At 50.3% G+C, this 17,154-nt stretch overlaps 1 protein-coding gene across 1 annotated transcript in view; it reads left to right on the forward strand.

The window, feature by feature from the left end:
• The window catches only part of LOC135030978 (transmembrane protease serine 11D-like), a 213,772-nt gene that overhangs the window by 112,373 nt on the left and 84,245 nt on the right, over positions 1-17,154 (forward strand). Inside the window, exon 2 of the mRNA XM_063953977.1 lies at positions 3,398-3,513. Coding sequence (XP_063810047.1) covers positions 3,454-3,513 — 60 coding nt within the window. The 5' untranslated portion in view covers positions 3,398-3,453. The remainder of the gene's footprint in view (positions 1-3,397; positions 3,514-17,154) is intronic.

The following is a 17,154-nucleotide window of genomic DNA, read 5'->3' on the forward strand; positions in this document are numbered from 1 at the left end:
GTCAGATTTTGGAAGCAGGCTGATGGACGGACCAGGCTCTTTTAGGCTTGGGCTTACTGGATTTGGAAGTGCGTGACTGTTTCGGGTACGCCTGACCCTTTACTTTACCTGAAGGTCGAAAGGAACGAAAGGACATACTCTTAGCCTTCGGAGCTGAAGGAGCAGTACTAGGCAGACATTCAGTCTTAGCAGAGGCAAGATCAGCAACAATTTGAGGTCTTCCCCAAAAAGAATATTCCCCTTAAAAGGGAGAACCTCCAGAGTTTTCTTAGAGTCCAGATCCACAGACCAGGACTGTAACCACAGGATCCAGCGAGCCAGAATGGACGTAGTAGCCGCTTTGCCCACCAGAACACCAGCATCAGAAGCCGCCTTCTGAATGTATTGAGAAGCCGTTACAATATACAAGAGACATTGTTTAGCATCATCAGGAAAGTTAGACAGCAGTTCCGCTTCCACCAACTGAACCCAAGCTGTGATGGCTTCAGCAGCCCAAGAGGCCATAATGGTAGGTCTATGCACAGCTCCAGTGAGAGTATAAATAGACTTCAAGCAACCCTCCACACGTTTATCCATTGGTTCTTTCAGAGAAGTGACGGTAGTGACAGGCAGAGCAGAAGAAACCACCAGCCATGCGACTTGTGAGTCCACTGGAGGCGGTGTTTCCCAATTTTTACTTCGTTCTGTGGCAAGAGGATAGCGAGCTAGCATCTACTTATGAGGTGTAAACTTTTTCCCAGGACACTCCCAGAATTCCTGACGTATGTCAACCAAATGGTCAGAATGAGGTAAAACAAGCTTAGCGACCTTCTGACGTTTGAACCAGGTTTCTTAGAGGCCTCTTGATGTTCTGCGTCATCATTGATTTGGAGAATCAGCCTCCAAGAGATCAGGAACATCTACCTGTGAAACAGATTCCCCATCAGAAGCATCTGCATCAGTGTCTGAGGGGTCAGTGTACACACCCTCTTCATCAGAAGAGGTATCCGGAACATGAGTGAATTGTGAGAAAGTAAGGGCCTGCCTAGAGGGCCCCTTGACCTTAGGCAGGCGAGGGCCAAGTATCTGCTTAGCCATTGTCTGATGAATTGCTGTAACTGAGTGGACAGAGTATCTGCCCATGGCGGATTAACCGCAGGGAACAATTGTGGCTGTAAAGGCACAGGTGATCCCATAGGGGGCGTGAGTCTAGTCACAAGCGTATTCAGCAGTGTAGAGAAAGTAGCCCAAGGTGGGTCTGAATGTGTCCCCATTGCTACAACCTGACTGGGAGGTAAAGAGCCCCCAGCACTTGAGCCCTCAGCTGCAATGTTATCCTCTAAGGGGTCCATGACGTCACCACTGCGACTGGCGGGATCAGCCACGGAACTGTCGCCCCTTATAGCCGACATGATAGGAAAGGTAATCCAAGGGCAACGCAGTGCAATAAACGCAGAAAATTTACCCAAACAAGAACCCCCTGTACAGTGTAATGCACAAACAGAGGATTCAAGTGGCAAATGGTGACTGAAAAGCACAGGGAAAAATACTATACAAGAACATCCTGTGAAAAACACCTATATTAACCAAAAGCCCTGACGCACTGAGCCCCCCTCAGGGTAGAGAATATAGGGTTAGCACTTATGAGATAGATACACGGAGTAGATATGACACAGCAGCTATATGCACACACAGTCACATATACAATGCAGAAGTTATGACAAGCAATAAAACTGCACTGGACTAGCAATACTAAGTAATACTGAGTAAAGCTATATATGTTACTAGATATAACAATGCACAGTAAAGATTGGATGTATATCACAGGGAACTTGTACCAGATTACCCTGTCACACTGCACCATTTCTTAACTAACACTGCCAAAAGACATGTAGAATACTTAAGTGTCGTGCAAATGCTCAGCGCTGACTACAGAGGCGGCTTTGCAGAGGAGGTTTTGCCCATGCAGTCCCAGAGCAGTGTGATGGCGCCAAGAAGCACTGCCACAGGGAATGAGGGAGAAGATATATGCAGCTCCTGGGAGGGAACATTTATATAAAATGGCGCCTGGGGCTGGGGCTACAGGCCGGAACCATATCCCTTAGCTGCACTTCCTCACCAGATAAAGGCGGGCCCTTGGGAAACGGGTTAAAACCCGACCTATGCTCTTGCCCTGGTGGTCTAGTGTGGTCCCTGTACCAATCCCACAGGCTGCACCGGATCGCGGTTTGCAGCGGGTCCCACCTGGGACCTCTTACCTCCTCTCTGATGCGGCAACGCGATCCTGGTGAGCAGCGGTGGATGTGTGTGCTATGCGCCGGGAACCGGAGCCCTCCACTGTAAGTACCCGGCAACCAGGGACACGGGAGTATAACGCGCCGCCAGGGGAGGTGATGGAGCTGCAGTATTTAATGTCAGACTGACATCCAGCACTTGTCAGTGCTATGCTGCGACCCTTGAAGTCTTCAATCTTCAGAAAAAAGCTATTTTCAGGACTGCTTGGAGCAGCCCACCTGTTAGTGATCCTGCCTGCAGGGCACCAACTTACAAACTGAGCTCCAGTGCCTGGAGGCGGGGTTATAGAGAAGGCAGCGCTATGCATCCTGGGAATAGTCAAAGCTTTTAGCCTGTTGGTGCCTCGAATCAAGATCCTACTGTACACCCCAATGTTATTCCCTGTGGAATACCAGTGTACCCCGCTGCAGAAATGTGAATAAAGTTGCACTACTATGTGGCGTAATTTGAATTGGGGGTACTATTGTGTGGCCATGCCCCTTCCCAGCAAGAATATGCCCCTTTTTGGGCTGTGCACCGAATGTGCGCACTGTTTCTATTTAAAATATAGGGGGTAGGAGCACCAAAATGAGGACTGCTATGGGCGAGGGGTGATGGTGCTGGGAAAGGGGTGCAGGGTCAGAGGTGGAACTATCAGCGGTGCTAGGGCATCATATTGGTTAGGGCCGGCTCTGGACCGATGTTCACCCACAGTGATCCGATACTACTTCTTCAGATGCAGCAGCAGATCACAGATGCTGGCAGGAGGCGTCTATTTACACACTCACATGATGCCTCCTGCCGCATTAGTATATTGTAACACAGCAGCTGCGTACTAAGATGTAGACCAAACAGCTTTAACACTCCAGTTCCCACTTTGCCTTCCAAAACGCTACTGGTTGCCTTGTACACTCAGGGTAGAATTTCTGACACCAAACTTCTGTGGTGGAAAAAAAGAAGACGAAAAAAACAACACACGAGTATCAGGTGTCCCTTGACCCACAGGTGGGTGCTGAATGACTTACCTGTAGATGGAAATGGTCTACCAGTAGGTTGCAATCAAATATTTGATCACACATGCTCTAATTTTTAAAAAAAATTCTGATTAATTTCAACATTTCAACACAGCTGTTTCTATTCACAGATGTAAAGAATTTATGATCGGCTAAAATACCATTGTTCTTAGCAATCTTTGGACTGATGGCTATAATGGCAGAAGCAGTAGAAAATGATGGAGATCAACAGTTACTGCAGAAAAAGGTAATTAACGTGATGTAACATACAGTTAAGTTATATATTATACATTAAGTGCATATTTTTTATTTACAATTTTATGTGCTATATATTATACATTGTATACTTTCCACAAATGTATTTATTAAAATAAGCTTATTTTCTCACCACAGTCAGACAAGGATACAAAAAAACAACATGGCATCTTTGAGGCTGTGTTATGGGCCCTACACATTGGCCGATCCGCCGCCGAGCTGCCCGACAGCGGATACGGCCGACAGGCGACCTGGCGGCGGGGGGGCAGTGACGGGGGGGTGAAGTTACTTCACTCCCACCATCACACGGCTCCATAGAACTGCAGGCAAATATGGACGAGATCGTCCATATTGGCCTGCATGCACAGCCGACGGGGCACCAGCGATGAACGAGCGCCGGGCCGCGCATCGTTCATCGCTGGTGCCTCCACACTGCATGATATGAACGTTATCTCGTTCATTAATGAACGAGATCGTTCATATCGTGCAGTGATGTCGGCCAGTGTGTAGGGCCTTTTACTGTTTTTGTCTATGACTAGGCAGTTAACATGCCTCCAAATTGTGCATCTTATCACGCATTGAGGTTTATTCAACAGCAGTCGTTACTGAGATGCGATCGCATCTCCCCACTTTTCCGTGTGGGCGACACTGTGTTGGGTGGGCATGGCGACAAAAAAAGAGGCAGGTTTGGGGCGGCCGTGTGATGTCACATGCGGCCGCTGCGACCCAAAGAATGGCCACCCTGCGCCTGCCTTCGCAGCTTGGCTGCGGAGGCAGGTGGGCATCCCCAAATCAGCGATGCGATCGCATTTTAATTGAAATTGCATCACTGCTGGCTATTTACATGTTGGATGGCCTTGCCCTGTGCTGGGCCGCCCCCAGCATGCAATTTTATTATTAGCAGTTTGGAAATCTTAGCAAAACTTCTATTGAAACTGAATGATGTCCATAACCCAGATCCCTACCTTCTGATCACTGATTTAAACAGTGAATTACCAGGAGAAGAGTGGCCTTGTGTATCATAGAGGACTGTGGGCCTAATTCAGACCTGGTCACAGCAGCAAATTTGTTAGCTAATGGGCAAACCCATGGGCCTAATTCTCAGTTGATCGCAGCAGTAAATTTGTTAGCAGTTGGGCAAAACCATGGGGGTCATTCCGAGTTGATCGCTTGCTAGCAGTGTTTAGCAATCGTGCATACGCAAAGCCGCCGCCCTCTGGGAGTGTATTTTAGCTTAGCAGAAGTGCGAACGAAAGGATCGCAGAGCGGCTACAAAAAAAATTGTGCAGTTTCAGAGTAGCTTCAGACCTACTCAGATCTTGCGATCACTTCAGACTGTTTAGTTTCGGAATTGACGCCACAAACACGCCCTGCGTTCTCCCAGCCACGCCTGCATTTTTCCTGGCACGCCTGCGTTTTTCCGTACACTCCCTGAAAACGGTCAGTTGACACCCAGAAACGCCCACTTCATGTCAATCACTCTGCGGCGAGCAGTGCGACTGAAAAGCTTCGCTAGACCTTGTGTAAAACTGCATCGGCCGTTGTGAAAGTACGTCGCGCGTGCGCATTGCACTGCATACGCATGCGCAGAAGTGCCGCTTTTTTGCTTCATCGCTGTGCAGCGAACATTTTCAGCTAGCGATCAACTCGGAATGACCCCCCATGTGCACTGCAGGGGGAACAGCTATAACGTGCAGAGAGAGTTAGATTTGGGTGGGGTGTGTTCAAACTGGAATCTAACTTGCAGTGCAAAAATAAAGCAGCCAGTATTAACCCTGCACAGGAACAATATAACCCACCCAAATCTATCTCTCTCTGCACATGTTATATCTGCCCCCCCCCCGCCCCCTGCAGTGCACATGGTTTTGCCCATTAGTTAACAAATATGCTGCTGCGATCAGGTCTGAATTAGGCCCTATATCTGATTTGTTATGACCACTCATGTCACTCTGTACAACACTGAATCATAATCATCACCACTTATTTACATTTCTAAAAGAATCATACACAGAAAAGGGACAAGGACACTTGAGCTGAATATATGAGAAAGAGAGGTCCATGTTCATGAGAATTTACAAATCTAGAGGAAGGGTGCAATGATTAAACATCAATGTTTTGTTTCCGATGGTTGATATATTTTGCTGTTGATGAGTGGTGCATTTGTAATGTATGCGTGGTGCGCAGTGCACACGGAAACTGGGTCCAGGGGAAAAAACCTGCACCCACATTCAATACTCACCTCTTCACAGTCCCACAACAGAGGCAGCGTTGCACAAATCACTGGAAAATGTCATGGTTGCCATTTTCCTGGTGATTGCTACATGCATAGTCGAAAAATCCCTGGGAACATGGAGCTGACGCCAAAAACCTGTGCATGTGCAATAAACTCTGGCACTGAGCATGCGCAGTAGACTCCTACTCTTTAACGGCTGGGGCAGAGTTTACTTACATGCACCTGCTGCTAGAATGGTGGAGTCCCACACAGAGACTGCACACGAGACCCCTCCTCTATTAATATGCTTTTGCAGTTGTTATAAATTCATCACCATCGATAGATTTGCATCCTAGCTCCGCAACCTCCCAGCATCATATAATAGACACTGCGGAGCGGGAGAGCTCGGTCGGGCGCCGGACGCTGAAGAAAGAAGAGCTCCAAAGAAGAAAGAAGAAGTGGTGGAGAAGAAAGAAGGAGAAGCAGCGGCGGCGGAGAAGAAGAAGAAGGAAGTCCAGTGGCAGAAGAAGACCAGCGGAGAGTGGAGTGCTGCAGCGTGTGGGAAGGAAAAGAGCTAACAAAGCTCCCCGCTGCAGCCTCTCCCACCGTGTCTGGTAGGCGGCCCTGGGCCCTCACCACCTTCCTCTAAATCCTCCCTAGGCCACCGGGTCGCCAGGCACTAGGACTGTGGGCATGAACAGGCAATAGGCCTGAGGGAAAGCTGGGGGTACTGGGCCCCATTTATTTATAAGTAATCTTGGCATTAGGCTAAGATTACTTGTCATTGGTAAGGCAGGCATTAGGCCTGTGGGAAATTACAGGCAGTAGGCCTGAGTGTTGAGTTAGGAGAGTTGGGCCCTGATTAGGTGTAGTGATCTTGGCAGCCAAGATCACTTGTGAACAAGTAGGTGGGCACTAGGCCCATGGGTGAATACAGGCATTAGGCCTGAGCTCCCAGTAGAGGGCACTAGGCCCTAGTCATAATCTATTTGCAAGAAGGCAAGCCAAAAGGCCTGTGCTGTGATATAAGTGTCAGGTGGGCAATAGGCCTAAATAATTTCATTTCTGCCTGGCTGGGAATATTTAGGGTCAATAAATCTTCAGCGTGCTTCTCCCTAGGAAACCGGCACTGGTTACTCCAGCGTACTCTCATGGTCTGATCCTGTTACTGCAGGTCAGATAGGGCTGGTGATTGGGTAGAGTATGGAGTAGTGGTCCAGTTCCACACACTCTCCTAATTCCAAAGTAAACAGCTGTTCACTTTCTGCCCCCCAGGGTTCTTTAAAGACCCCAGCATGCTTGCTAGGTGCATTTTATAGACAGAGTCGGCTGGCTCTGTCCACAGGGATTACCAGGGGAATATTCTTCTCCTTGATTTCATTGTTTGGGTCACTGTTTGCTCCAGTTTATTGTTCTTGTATTACTTAATGTATTATAACCGTTATTATTGTATTGTCTGAAGTTATTAATCATTAGTTAGGACTAGTGTCTGTTATTGCCAGCTGCTGTTTACCTAACCTCGTGTTATAGCTTTGGCTGCAGGAAAGCCAGTTAGTTCGGCTCCAAAGAGTTAGGGTAGTTTGAGGTTCGCCTAGATAGGCTGTTTTGTTTTGACCCATAGAACATTACCGCAAAGTGAAAGAATCAAGGAGTATCTCTCTGTGTCAGTCTGTCCCCTGATTCTGTGGACCTTACTCGGCCGTGCAAGGTCCAGTACAGCGTGAGTGCTGAATAGGTGAGAGTTGGGTGGCTGAGGCCTTGTGCCAGTGATGATTTTCACCTAATCGGTGAAACCCACAGCCACCTGGGGGTACCAACGGCACTCCATCATAGCTTAGCCTCAGCACAGCTTGCGGTTCACAGTCCATTTTCTTTCCCTACAGCCATCACTACAGTATTCCCATCCTCCCAGTGTGAACAGGTACTTGTCATTCTGGCTTACGTGGATCAGTGAGTACCGCCTAAGGGCGCAATCCTTGCACACCCTTACACTGTGATGCACCATCTATTCTTCAGGGAGCTGGGAAAGCCTGAGAGGACCAGATAATGCAACCAAAACCAATTAGGTAAGTATTATCCCACTGTGGGGCAGATATATGAAAGGGCATTAGGGGGATTAGTGGTATCAGCCCATGTTATGTGCTGCTGATACCGCTTCTCCAACATGTATGAATGAGGAGATGTGTGGTAAATGACAGGGGAGATATGCGCTCCTGTCATTATCAGCGCTGCTATCTTCATTGCTGTCTTCATTGCGACTGATGTGCCACCCAATATATGAACGGTCAGTGGCACTGACCGTCCCGACAGCTGTGACTATCGATTTTGACAGCTGCAGGTGCCCATACACCGTTGTGGTGTATGGGCACCTGCAGCTGTCAAAATCGATAGTCACAGCTGTCGGGACGGTCAGTGCCACTGACCGTTCATATATTAGCAGCGCTGTTCCCGGCTGCGGCGGCTGCCGGCTTATAACTGCATGAGAGATATGACGATGCTTGCGAGATCTTGCGCATGCCCAGTGGAGCCGGCCAGGCAGTGAGATAGAACACATCAGTTCTAAGTAGATATGCTGTTGGCTGTGACAGGCCAGAGGGGAGAGTTTTCACTCCCCCACTCCGACAAACGAGATGTTAATATGTTTGTACTGCTTCCTGCTTCACCTCGGTAAGGGGGTGAAGTGGGAAGCGCTATAGCAGCTCGATGCATGCTGGTTTAATACATCTGTGTGTTTTGAATCCCGCAACACCCAGGATTTAATGATTATAATCCCGGGGAATTTTTGGGACTCAAAAACATCCGGGATTCCTGGACTGACTTTCCTAACACACAAACGCAAGCACACACACACACACACACACACACACACACACACACACACACACACACACACACACACACACACACACACACACACACACACCTCTTGGCAGCCAGCCGAAGCTCTGGCTCCCACATCACTGCTGAGTTACAATGACAGCATATTTTTCTTCGCTCCACTGAATGAATGTATTGAAAAGTATGCCCACGGTGTGCATGGTTCGCTGCCTTTCTTATTCATATCTCCATAAAGTGGACCACATGGCCCTAAAACAATTACAGTTGGGCCGTGTATCATGTTATTGATGTTAAAACATCAATGTTAACTTTTAACATAATTTAGTCCCATTGATGTTAATGTTTTCATGTTAATATCATCTGTATAAGAACACAAGATGATTCACTTGATCCGTTTGTCAACCATTGTAAGCTTCTCTTTCAAATATTCAAGTCAAGACACTGTGTGTGTGTGTGTGCGTGCGTGCGTGCGTGCGTGCGTGCGCGCGTGTGTGTGTGTGTGTGTGTGTGTGTTACATGAACAAAATAGGACACCACTGATGATGCCAAGGCATGCAATTGGAAGGGAGGGAGTTCAGTTGTCCTTAACCCATTAGAGTACATGAATAACATTATCCACCAAGCAGGTGTAACTACCTCTTATCCAGGACTTATTTTTTTACTTTCCATTTTTTTTTGTACTCTATTAGTGCTTGCCTATCTATGTCCTGAGCGCAGCCAGCTTGTCACTGACAGGAACTACCATCAGGGCAACTTGTTGACCAAGTGGGACAATCAGGGGAGAATCTGTGTATGCACTGCCATGCTGACCAATCAGGGAACACACAATTTCTCTTCTCATTGGCACACATGGTTCAGGATGCTGCCTGGGTAGTAGTGTCCTGTAAAGTGCTGAGGTGCGGGCAGATGTCAACTGACTGGACAGCAGGGCAGGGGTCACATTAATGTGGAGAAGTGGTAGGTAGGTAGGATTAGATGATTGCTACCAGTACAACAAGAGTTTAGGAGGAGGGAAAGAAAGAGCTAGGATATAAACTGAGATTTTTGGTTGTGAGGATAGAAACATGGGGATGGATAAAGAAAGCTGGTAAAAGCAATTAGAGTGCTGGAATAAAAAAAAATGGTGCTGAGAGCAGCGTGATAAGAGCCGCTGTGATCGACAAATGGGAGGGCATGAATCCAATCTCTGAAATCTATATTTGGCTATTAGTACATAGTAGGAATAAATAGTCTACTGCAAGTGTGCAGGTCTTCGGAAACATGGCTCCCTCCATGTTTTGGGGTTTGGGTTGTGTAGCCACACCCCCTTTTTGCAACACTCGCCTCCAGCGCGCACCTACATCATTCAGAGCCGCACTGGGTGTGATAGGGGTAAGAGATGCCCCTGGCTGATGGCAAGGTGGTAGAGTTATGGTATACCAGCTACTCATTTCCTATGATTATGCTGTACCAGTCCTGATAACTGCATGTGCTTGGGTTAGCAGGTGGCAATTACTCTGTGACTCTCATCCATAATGAACTCAACTACATGATCTTGTGTATTTTATATCATCATTTATTCGTAAATTAATAAGAGAAAAAAAGTAATTTTGAAACAATTAGGCATTTAAAAGCTTGTGTGCTTTCACAAATGTGTTTCAAACACTACAGAGCTAACTCAATTTTAAGGCCCTCAAAAGAACAGAATGTTGCATGTAAATAAACTCAGGTTATGTCTCCCTGCGCTCGCGCCTCAACCTCAATTATTCAAAAAGCAAACTGTAATTACAGTAAAAAGAATTTGTATGATTTATTATCAAAAAGAATATAAAATTGCATCAGCAATATTAATAAAATTATTTCAGCATATAGAAATGGTCATATATCTAATACCGGTATACAGTAATAGACATATACCATACAAACATATAACAAATATTTGACAGAATAAAATAAGTTATTTTGTGTCTGGGTGATATGCTTGTGGCGGTTTACTCCCCCTTAATTTTGTAGGATATCTATCTCATCTATAATCAGTCAGTAAATTTGTGTATTTCAATAGGGTCTTAATCCCAGAATGTGAGAGTCTCTACATTTCCATGTCCTTAATATCCTAAATCTGAAAGTAATCCTACAGAAAGGTTCGGATCAAGTTGACAGTATAGGATTACCCACAATTGCTTATTCACCCTTTTGAGCCACAATAGTGTTCCATATTTGCCGTGCAGCATGTCACGTGTGGTATCCGGTTGTTGGAGTGTGGTTGGGGAAAATTCTCTCACATAAAACTCACCGCTCCTAGTACACAGATTGCGTCCGGTGCCACGTGCTATTTGCGGTAGTACTTTGCTGCAGTGGAGTGCAGGGGTGTCTGGCGGCCGACTTTCTGGATGCTCCTGTTCAACCTGAGTTTATTTACTATACTATATGTGATGGGAAGGTGTCCCCCATAGTAGCTGCCTCAACGACCAGTGACAGGCGCAGCCTTTACCTCTATCTTTTTCTGAATGTTGCATGTGTTTACATTCATAAATACTAGAGGGCTAAAGTGGAGTATGCACTGGGCAATTTATTGGCTGTTCCAACAAGCGGAGAGTGGAGGGGGACGGTGGGTGTGTACACCCATTATATATCTGTGAATGTCGTTGTTCACAGACATATTGCATCGTCTGTGCAGCACAGCAGGTATATTGGTGCATCTGGCTGTGTGTACGGGGCATTACGATGTGTGGCATATTGGTATGTGGGGCATTACGGTGTGTGGCATATTGTGTACTGCAGTGACGTGCGGTGGGGTGAGGCAGGTGAGGCAGAGCCTTTCCTGTCATACTTACGTTTAAACCAGAGTTTTGACTGAATAAAGTATATGAAAAATACTAATAATTTGTTTAAAATATCTTCTTTTCATTATTCTAATAATTTTTATAGCCCAAACTCTGGAGTAAAAAGTCTATGGCAGATGAGGCAGTGCCTCACCTGCTTTTCTTTTCAGCACATCTCTGATCAAAACTCACCAAATTTCCAGGAGGTTATACTGCTGCACCTGTGTATAATGCCCAGATGTACGCTTTGGCTCATATATTGCATGTAATGCTGGCTCTGGGGCTAGCCAGTGCCTCCTGAGCCATTTAGCTCACCGCACGTCCCTGGTGTACTGGGCATTATGGTGTGTGGCATATTGTTTATGGGGCATTACGGTGTATGGCATATTGTGTACGGGGCATTACGGTGTTGCATATTATTGTATATGGGGCATTACGGTGTGTGGCACATTGTGTACAGGGCATTATGGTGTGGCATATTGTGTAAGGGGCATTACAGTTGTGGAATATTGTGTACAGAGCATTACGGTGTGTGGCATATTGTGTAAGGGGCATTACGGTATGATGCGTAATGTGTAAGGAGCTAGTAGGAGGAAAAATTACAAATAACGTAAATGGCATGAATCATTAAAAATTTTTTCCTGTGGTGGCCAATGTTTGGGGGAGCAGGGTGCAAAACTTGGCTAAGATGTAGTATTTTCCTCTGAAATGAAGCCATGCCCCTTGCAGTTAGGCTAAGTGTCCTTTTGGCGCACGCAAGTGTTTTACAAAACGCTACATTTTTAAAATATCCAGAGGGGGTGCACATTTTTACTGTTTGCACTGAGAGACATATTGTCCAGAAACATATCTGGTTATTGCACAACAGTTACTGCTACAGTGTGAGCTTACAGTCTATATTCCCTATCACATGGAGACACATACACACCAGCACTTGCATATTTATAATGGGTGCAGTGTGTTCGGTGCACACGGGCCCCTGGGGTCTAGGGGGGCCCACACCGAATACCCTACACCCATTATTTTTAATACTCACCCTCTGGAGTCCCACGGCGCAGCAGCAGCGCTGCAGAAATCACTGGGGAAATGGCGCAGTGCCATTTTCCTGGCGTTTCGCGCATGTGCAGTAGGAAAATCACTGGGAAAATGGCCGCTGTGCCATTTTTCCATAGATCTGCGCATGCACTCTAGGCTCTGGGACAGCAATAGGTTCCCCTAGGGACTCTAGTGCCCAAGAGCTACAGCGCTGCTGGCTAGAGAGGAGGGGGCCCAGAGGCCCCAGACGGAGCCTGCACACGGGCCTCCTCCTCTCGATACGCCCCTGCACACCAGGGTTAATTTATTTGAGTGTGGAGGAAACACATGGACACACGGGAGAACATATCAACTCCACTTTGTGCCAGAGTCTATTGCGCATGCGCAGGTTTCCCGGAACATGGCACCCGCGCTATGTTTCCAGAGATTTCCCTACTGTGCATGTGCAAAACTGTCTGCAGTGCAGGCCCACGTGGGACTCAGGATGGGTAAGTATAATTATATGGGTGTAGCATGTGGGCCTTCCTGGATCCATGTGTCTGTGTGCACTGCACACCCTGCACCCATTCTAGATACGCCAATGAACTGCAGGGTAAAATCTTTGCCTCCCTGCACAGCTATTCCTTGTATGTGACAGTTGGATGGAGCTGCCAGCAAGAAGCTGCTACGGATGTGTTTGTGATGTGCAGTGCGATTGTGCTAGACACACACCATACCAGATCATCAGTGGCGGATCTTGCCACGGGCAAGCAGGACTTTTGCCCGCTGTGTCCCTGTCCGCCTCCGCTGCCGTCCCCGTCCCCATCCCCGTCCCCGTCCGCCTCCTGAAGGGAACTAGACGCTATGCGTCTAGTTTCCCTTCCTGGAGAGTAACTTTGCTGAGCGGTGCGCGATGACGTCATCGCGCACCGCACAGCAAAGGTCCTCTCTACGAAGGGAACTAGACTCATAGCGTCTAGTTTCCCTTCGTGGAGAGGACCTTTTGCTGTGCGGTGCGCGATGACGTCATCGCGCACCGCTCAGCATTCAAGCGGCGCTTTTAATGTACAGGGGGCGTAATTGACCACGCCCCCTGTATTAGGCCACGCCCCATTTCCTGCCCGGGGCGCAGAGCGCCCTTGAACCGGCCCTGCAGATCATATAGCATAGGGCTGAAAACTACAACCACGGCTGCTTGGCTGGTGAGAAGCAGCTGCAGTTGTAGTGTCAAACTGCAGAAACAAAGGCAAACAAGGTATTAGCATACGGAGAGAGTATTGACTGCATAGGAGAGAAAAGAGTTAAACATCTGGGGAGGGGTGGACCTAGCTGTGAGGAAAGTACAGCCTTCTTTAGGGGGAGGGCTTGATATATATAGGGAAGGTGAAGCCATCTTAAGTCTCTTGGTGATTTGGTTTAGGTAAGTGCTGCAGTGCCAACTAATCTTACTATTGGGTGACTCTTGCTGTTCACTTGTGTATAGTGTGCCCTATCTTTGGTACTCTCCTCTCCAGTATCCCCTTGCTATTTAATTCCACTTAACCCTCCCGGTATTTGTGTCTGCGGGCATGTCCGCTCGCCCCCAGCGCGTGCTAAGGGCCCCGGCTCGTTACCGTGGGTCGGACGGCAGAGCGGGCCCTGAGGCGGCGGTGGGCGGCGTGAGGGACGGGGCTCCGTCCCCTAGGGCCTCATCAAATGCGGCCGCAGGCAGCGCTGGCGGGGCCCGGGCGGACTCGCCGCCGGGTGCCGAGTCGGGCACTCCGGCCAGACGGGGGCGGCGTGGGGGACCAGGGGTCCCTGCAGGCCGCTCGAGCATCGGCGGGCGGCGGCCGTCCCCGCCGGGAGCCGATGAGCCCGGGATCATGGCGGGCGCCCGCGGGCGCGCGCGTACGCGCCGCGGGGGGCGCCCAAGAGCGGCAGACACTGTCTCTCCTTCCTCGCCGCGGTCGGCCGTTCGGGCCGGGCGGGGGGAGAGGACGTTGGAGGGAGCTGGCGGTCGCCGCGCGGGGACTATACAGGAGCCTCGCGTGGCGGCCGAGGAAGAGGAGCAGTCCGGGAGGCCGTTGGCGGGAGGACGTGGGACGCGTGCTCGAGGTGCTGGGGGCACAGCAAGACCGGCAAGGGGTGGCCGCCAGCAGCATGCGGGTGCACTCTCCGCTGGTCAGGTGACACGCGGGGGAGCACGCGCGGGGGGGCAGCAGGTCCCTGTGACCGTCGCAGGACGCAGCGGGTCCCGCGGCAGGAGGGTAGACAGGGAATGGGTCAGCGGCCGCAGGGCCGCGGCCCGGGCCGCTGCGCACGACAGCGGGTCCTCCCCAGGACCAGGGGATTCTTCTGCTTCCCTGGATAGGGAAGGGGAAGGATCGGAGAGGGAGAGCGGCTGGGCCGGCCGGGGGGCTCTTGCCTTCGGGTTGGAGCATGAGGGGCAGGGTCCCCTGGGCGCGTCGGGCGGTCGGTGGGCGCGGGCTCGCGCCCAATCAAGGACCGGTCGTCCTTCGGGCGGCGTCTCCGGGGGTCGCGCCGCATGGGATCCTCCTGGGGCCATGGCGTCGGCACTGGCCACGGTGGTGGAGGCTCTTGGGCCATTAGCTGCAGTGACCTCCCCTAGGGCGACGGCGGATTTCGGCCAGGCTGCGGGACGCAGGCGGTCAGGCAATGGCAGGGCATCAGCGGCGCAGCGAGTGGCACGAGCCTGCCGAGAGCTGGGGGCTGCCGCGGCGGAGCTGGAGCTAGGATCAGACCGTGAGAGGCAGGGGAACACGGTCACTGCGCATTCCACACGGGGTGCCCGGCGTGCGCCGCATGCGCGGGCCGGGCCCTCTTTTGTTTTGTCTTCCACAGAGGACCAAGGTGAAAGGGATTCGGCAGACTTCGCGGTTGACGACGATTGGAATGAAGACGACGAACAATCCGGGTCGGAGAGGTCGACGGCATCCGGTGAGTTGGTACAGTCTATTTCAATTTCCACCGCAAGCTCGAGTTCGCGTAGCTCTTCGTCCTCCTCCTCATCCTCCTCTTTGGCGTCGCAAGCGTCCGACGCTGATAGTGCTGCTAGGGCAAGGAAGGAGGCCGAGAAACTTGCCAAAAGGGCAGCAAAACAGCAGAAAAGGCGTAAGCGGCGCAGGCGAATTAGTGAAGAGGAGCGTAGGGCAAAGAAGAGGCGAGACCTGCCGGGGGTAGTGCGCTGCGAGTACACCGCAGTTATGCGGGGGCTGCGAGACAGCTGCCGCAAAAAGATACGTAGGGGTGACTTTGTGGACTTATTCGGTTTGACTAAGGCCATGAAGAAGGATTACAAAGCGGCGGCCGCTACGAAGGGCATGGGGGCAGAAGCTTTCAGGTCTTTTGATAACTGGCTGGCCGGATTTTGGGTGTTTGCGGCTTGCTATTTGGAGGATAGGCCGGAAGAACACATGAATATCATCCGGTACCTTCATCTCGTGCACGACATGCAGCGCACATCCTCGGGCTCGGAATGGCGGCGATATGACCAAGAGTTTCGGGAGAAGCAGGACGGGTTACGGGTCATGGACTTTGGGTTCAAAGACGTGGAGGTCTGGCTCAAAGTGACCCGGGCATCCCAGCGGGAGGAAGAGACCCAGAAGCAGGGAACGGGTGGGCGCCGCGGGGGGTCGTCAGCGCAGGGAACGGGGGCGGACGGGGGATTTCCCAAGACAGGCGGGTTGGCCGTTCGCCTGGGCGGGCGGTCTGCCCCTCGGGGGAAATGCTTCGCTTTTAACAGCGGAACATGTTCATTTGGCAAACAGTGTCGTTTTCGCCACTCTTGCCAGCAGTGCGGTGGAACCCACCCAGCCTCCTCTTGTTTCAAAGGGGGACGACAAGGCAATCGGGGGAAACAACCCTACCCTAAGCAGGCCGCGAGCGGGACCGCTCAGCAGAGCACCAACGACAGTTAAGTTGGAAACTATGGGTAAATGGTTGGGTCTGTATCCTAATAAAAGGGATGCAAAGTTTTTGTTAGACGGTTTTAAGTTCGGTTTTCGCTTGCCTGTTGCAAGCGAAGTGTCAGTGCGCGCGCACAGGAACCTTCAGTCCGCCCGAGCCTTGCCGACTGTGTTACGGGAGAAAGTGGATAAGGAGGTCAGGTTGGGCAGGATGGAGGGGCCGTTTAAGTCACCCCCGGTGGATGACTTGGTCATCTCCCCGGTCGGGGTAGTTCCAAAGAAGACTCCGGGCGCTTTTCGGCTCATTCAGCATCTTTCTTACCCGCCAGGGGCATCGGTCAACGACGCAATACCACCGGCTCATTGCTCGGTGGTGTATCAGTCATTTGACGAGGCGCTAGAGATGGTCCGCAGCTACGGGAGCGGGGCCCTCATGGCTAAGATTGATGTTGAGTCAGCCTTTAGATTAATGCCATTGCATCCGGACTCATTTCGCTTTATGGGTTTTCGGATTGGGGCGGAGTATTTCATCGACAAATGTCTGCCGATGGGATGTTCCGTTTCATGCTAGTTTTTCGAGCGCTTTAGCACTTTTCTTCATTGGTGCGTGGAGTCTGCGTCAGGCGGTCACGGGATTGCACATTACCTCGATGATTTCCTGTGTGCGGGGCCGGCTACTGACACAAGATGCGGCGACTTGCTGTTTAGCACACGAGCCCTTTTTTACCACTTCGGTGTCCCGGTAGCCAGGGATAAAACGGAGGGTCCGGCCTCCTGTCTATCATTTTTGGGGATTGAAATTGACACCGTGGCGGGAGAGTGTCGCCTGCCCCAAGACAAAGTGTCAAAGCTCCGCGAAACTA

Source organism: Pseudophryne corroboree, chromosome 2, assembly GCF_028390025.1.
Source record: "Pseudophryne corroboree isolate aPseCor3 chromosome 2, aPseCor3.hap2, whole genome shotgun sequence".
Classification (NCBI taxonomy): Eukaryota; Metazoa; Chordata; class Amphibia; order Anura; family Myobatrachidae; genus Pseudophryne; species Pseudophryne corroboree.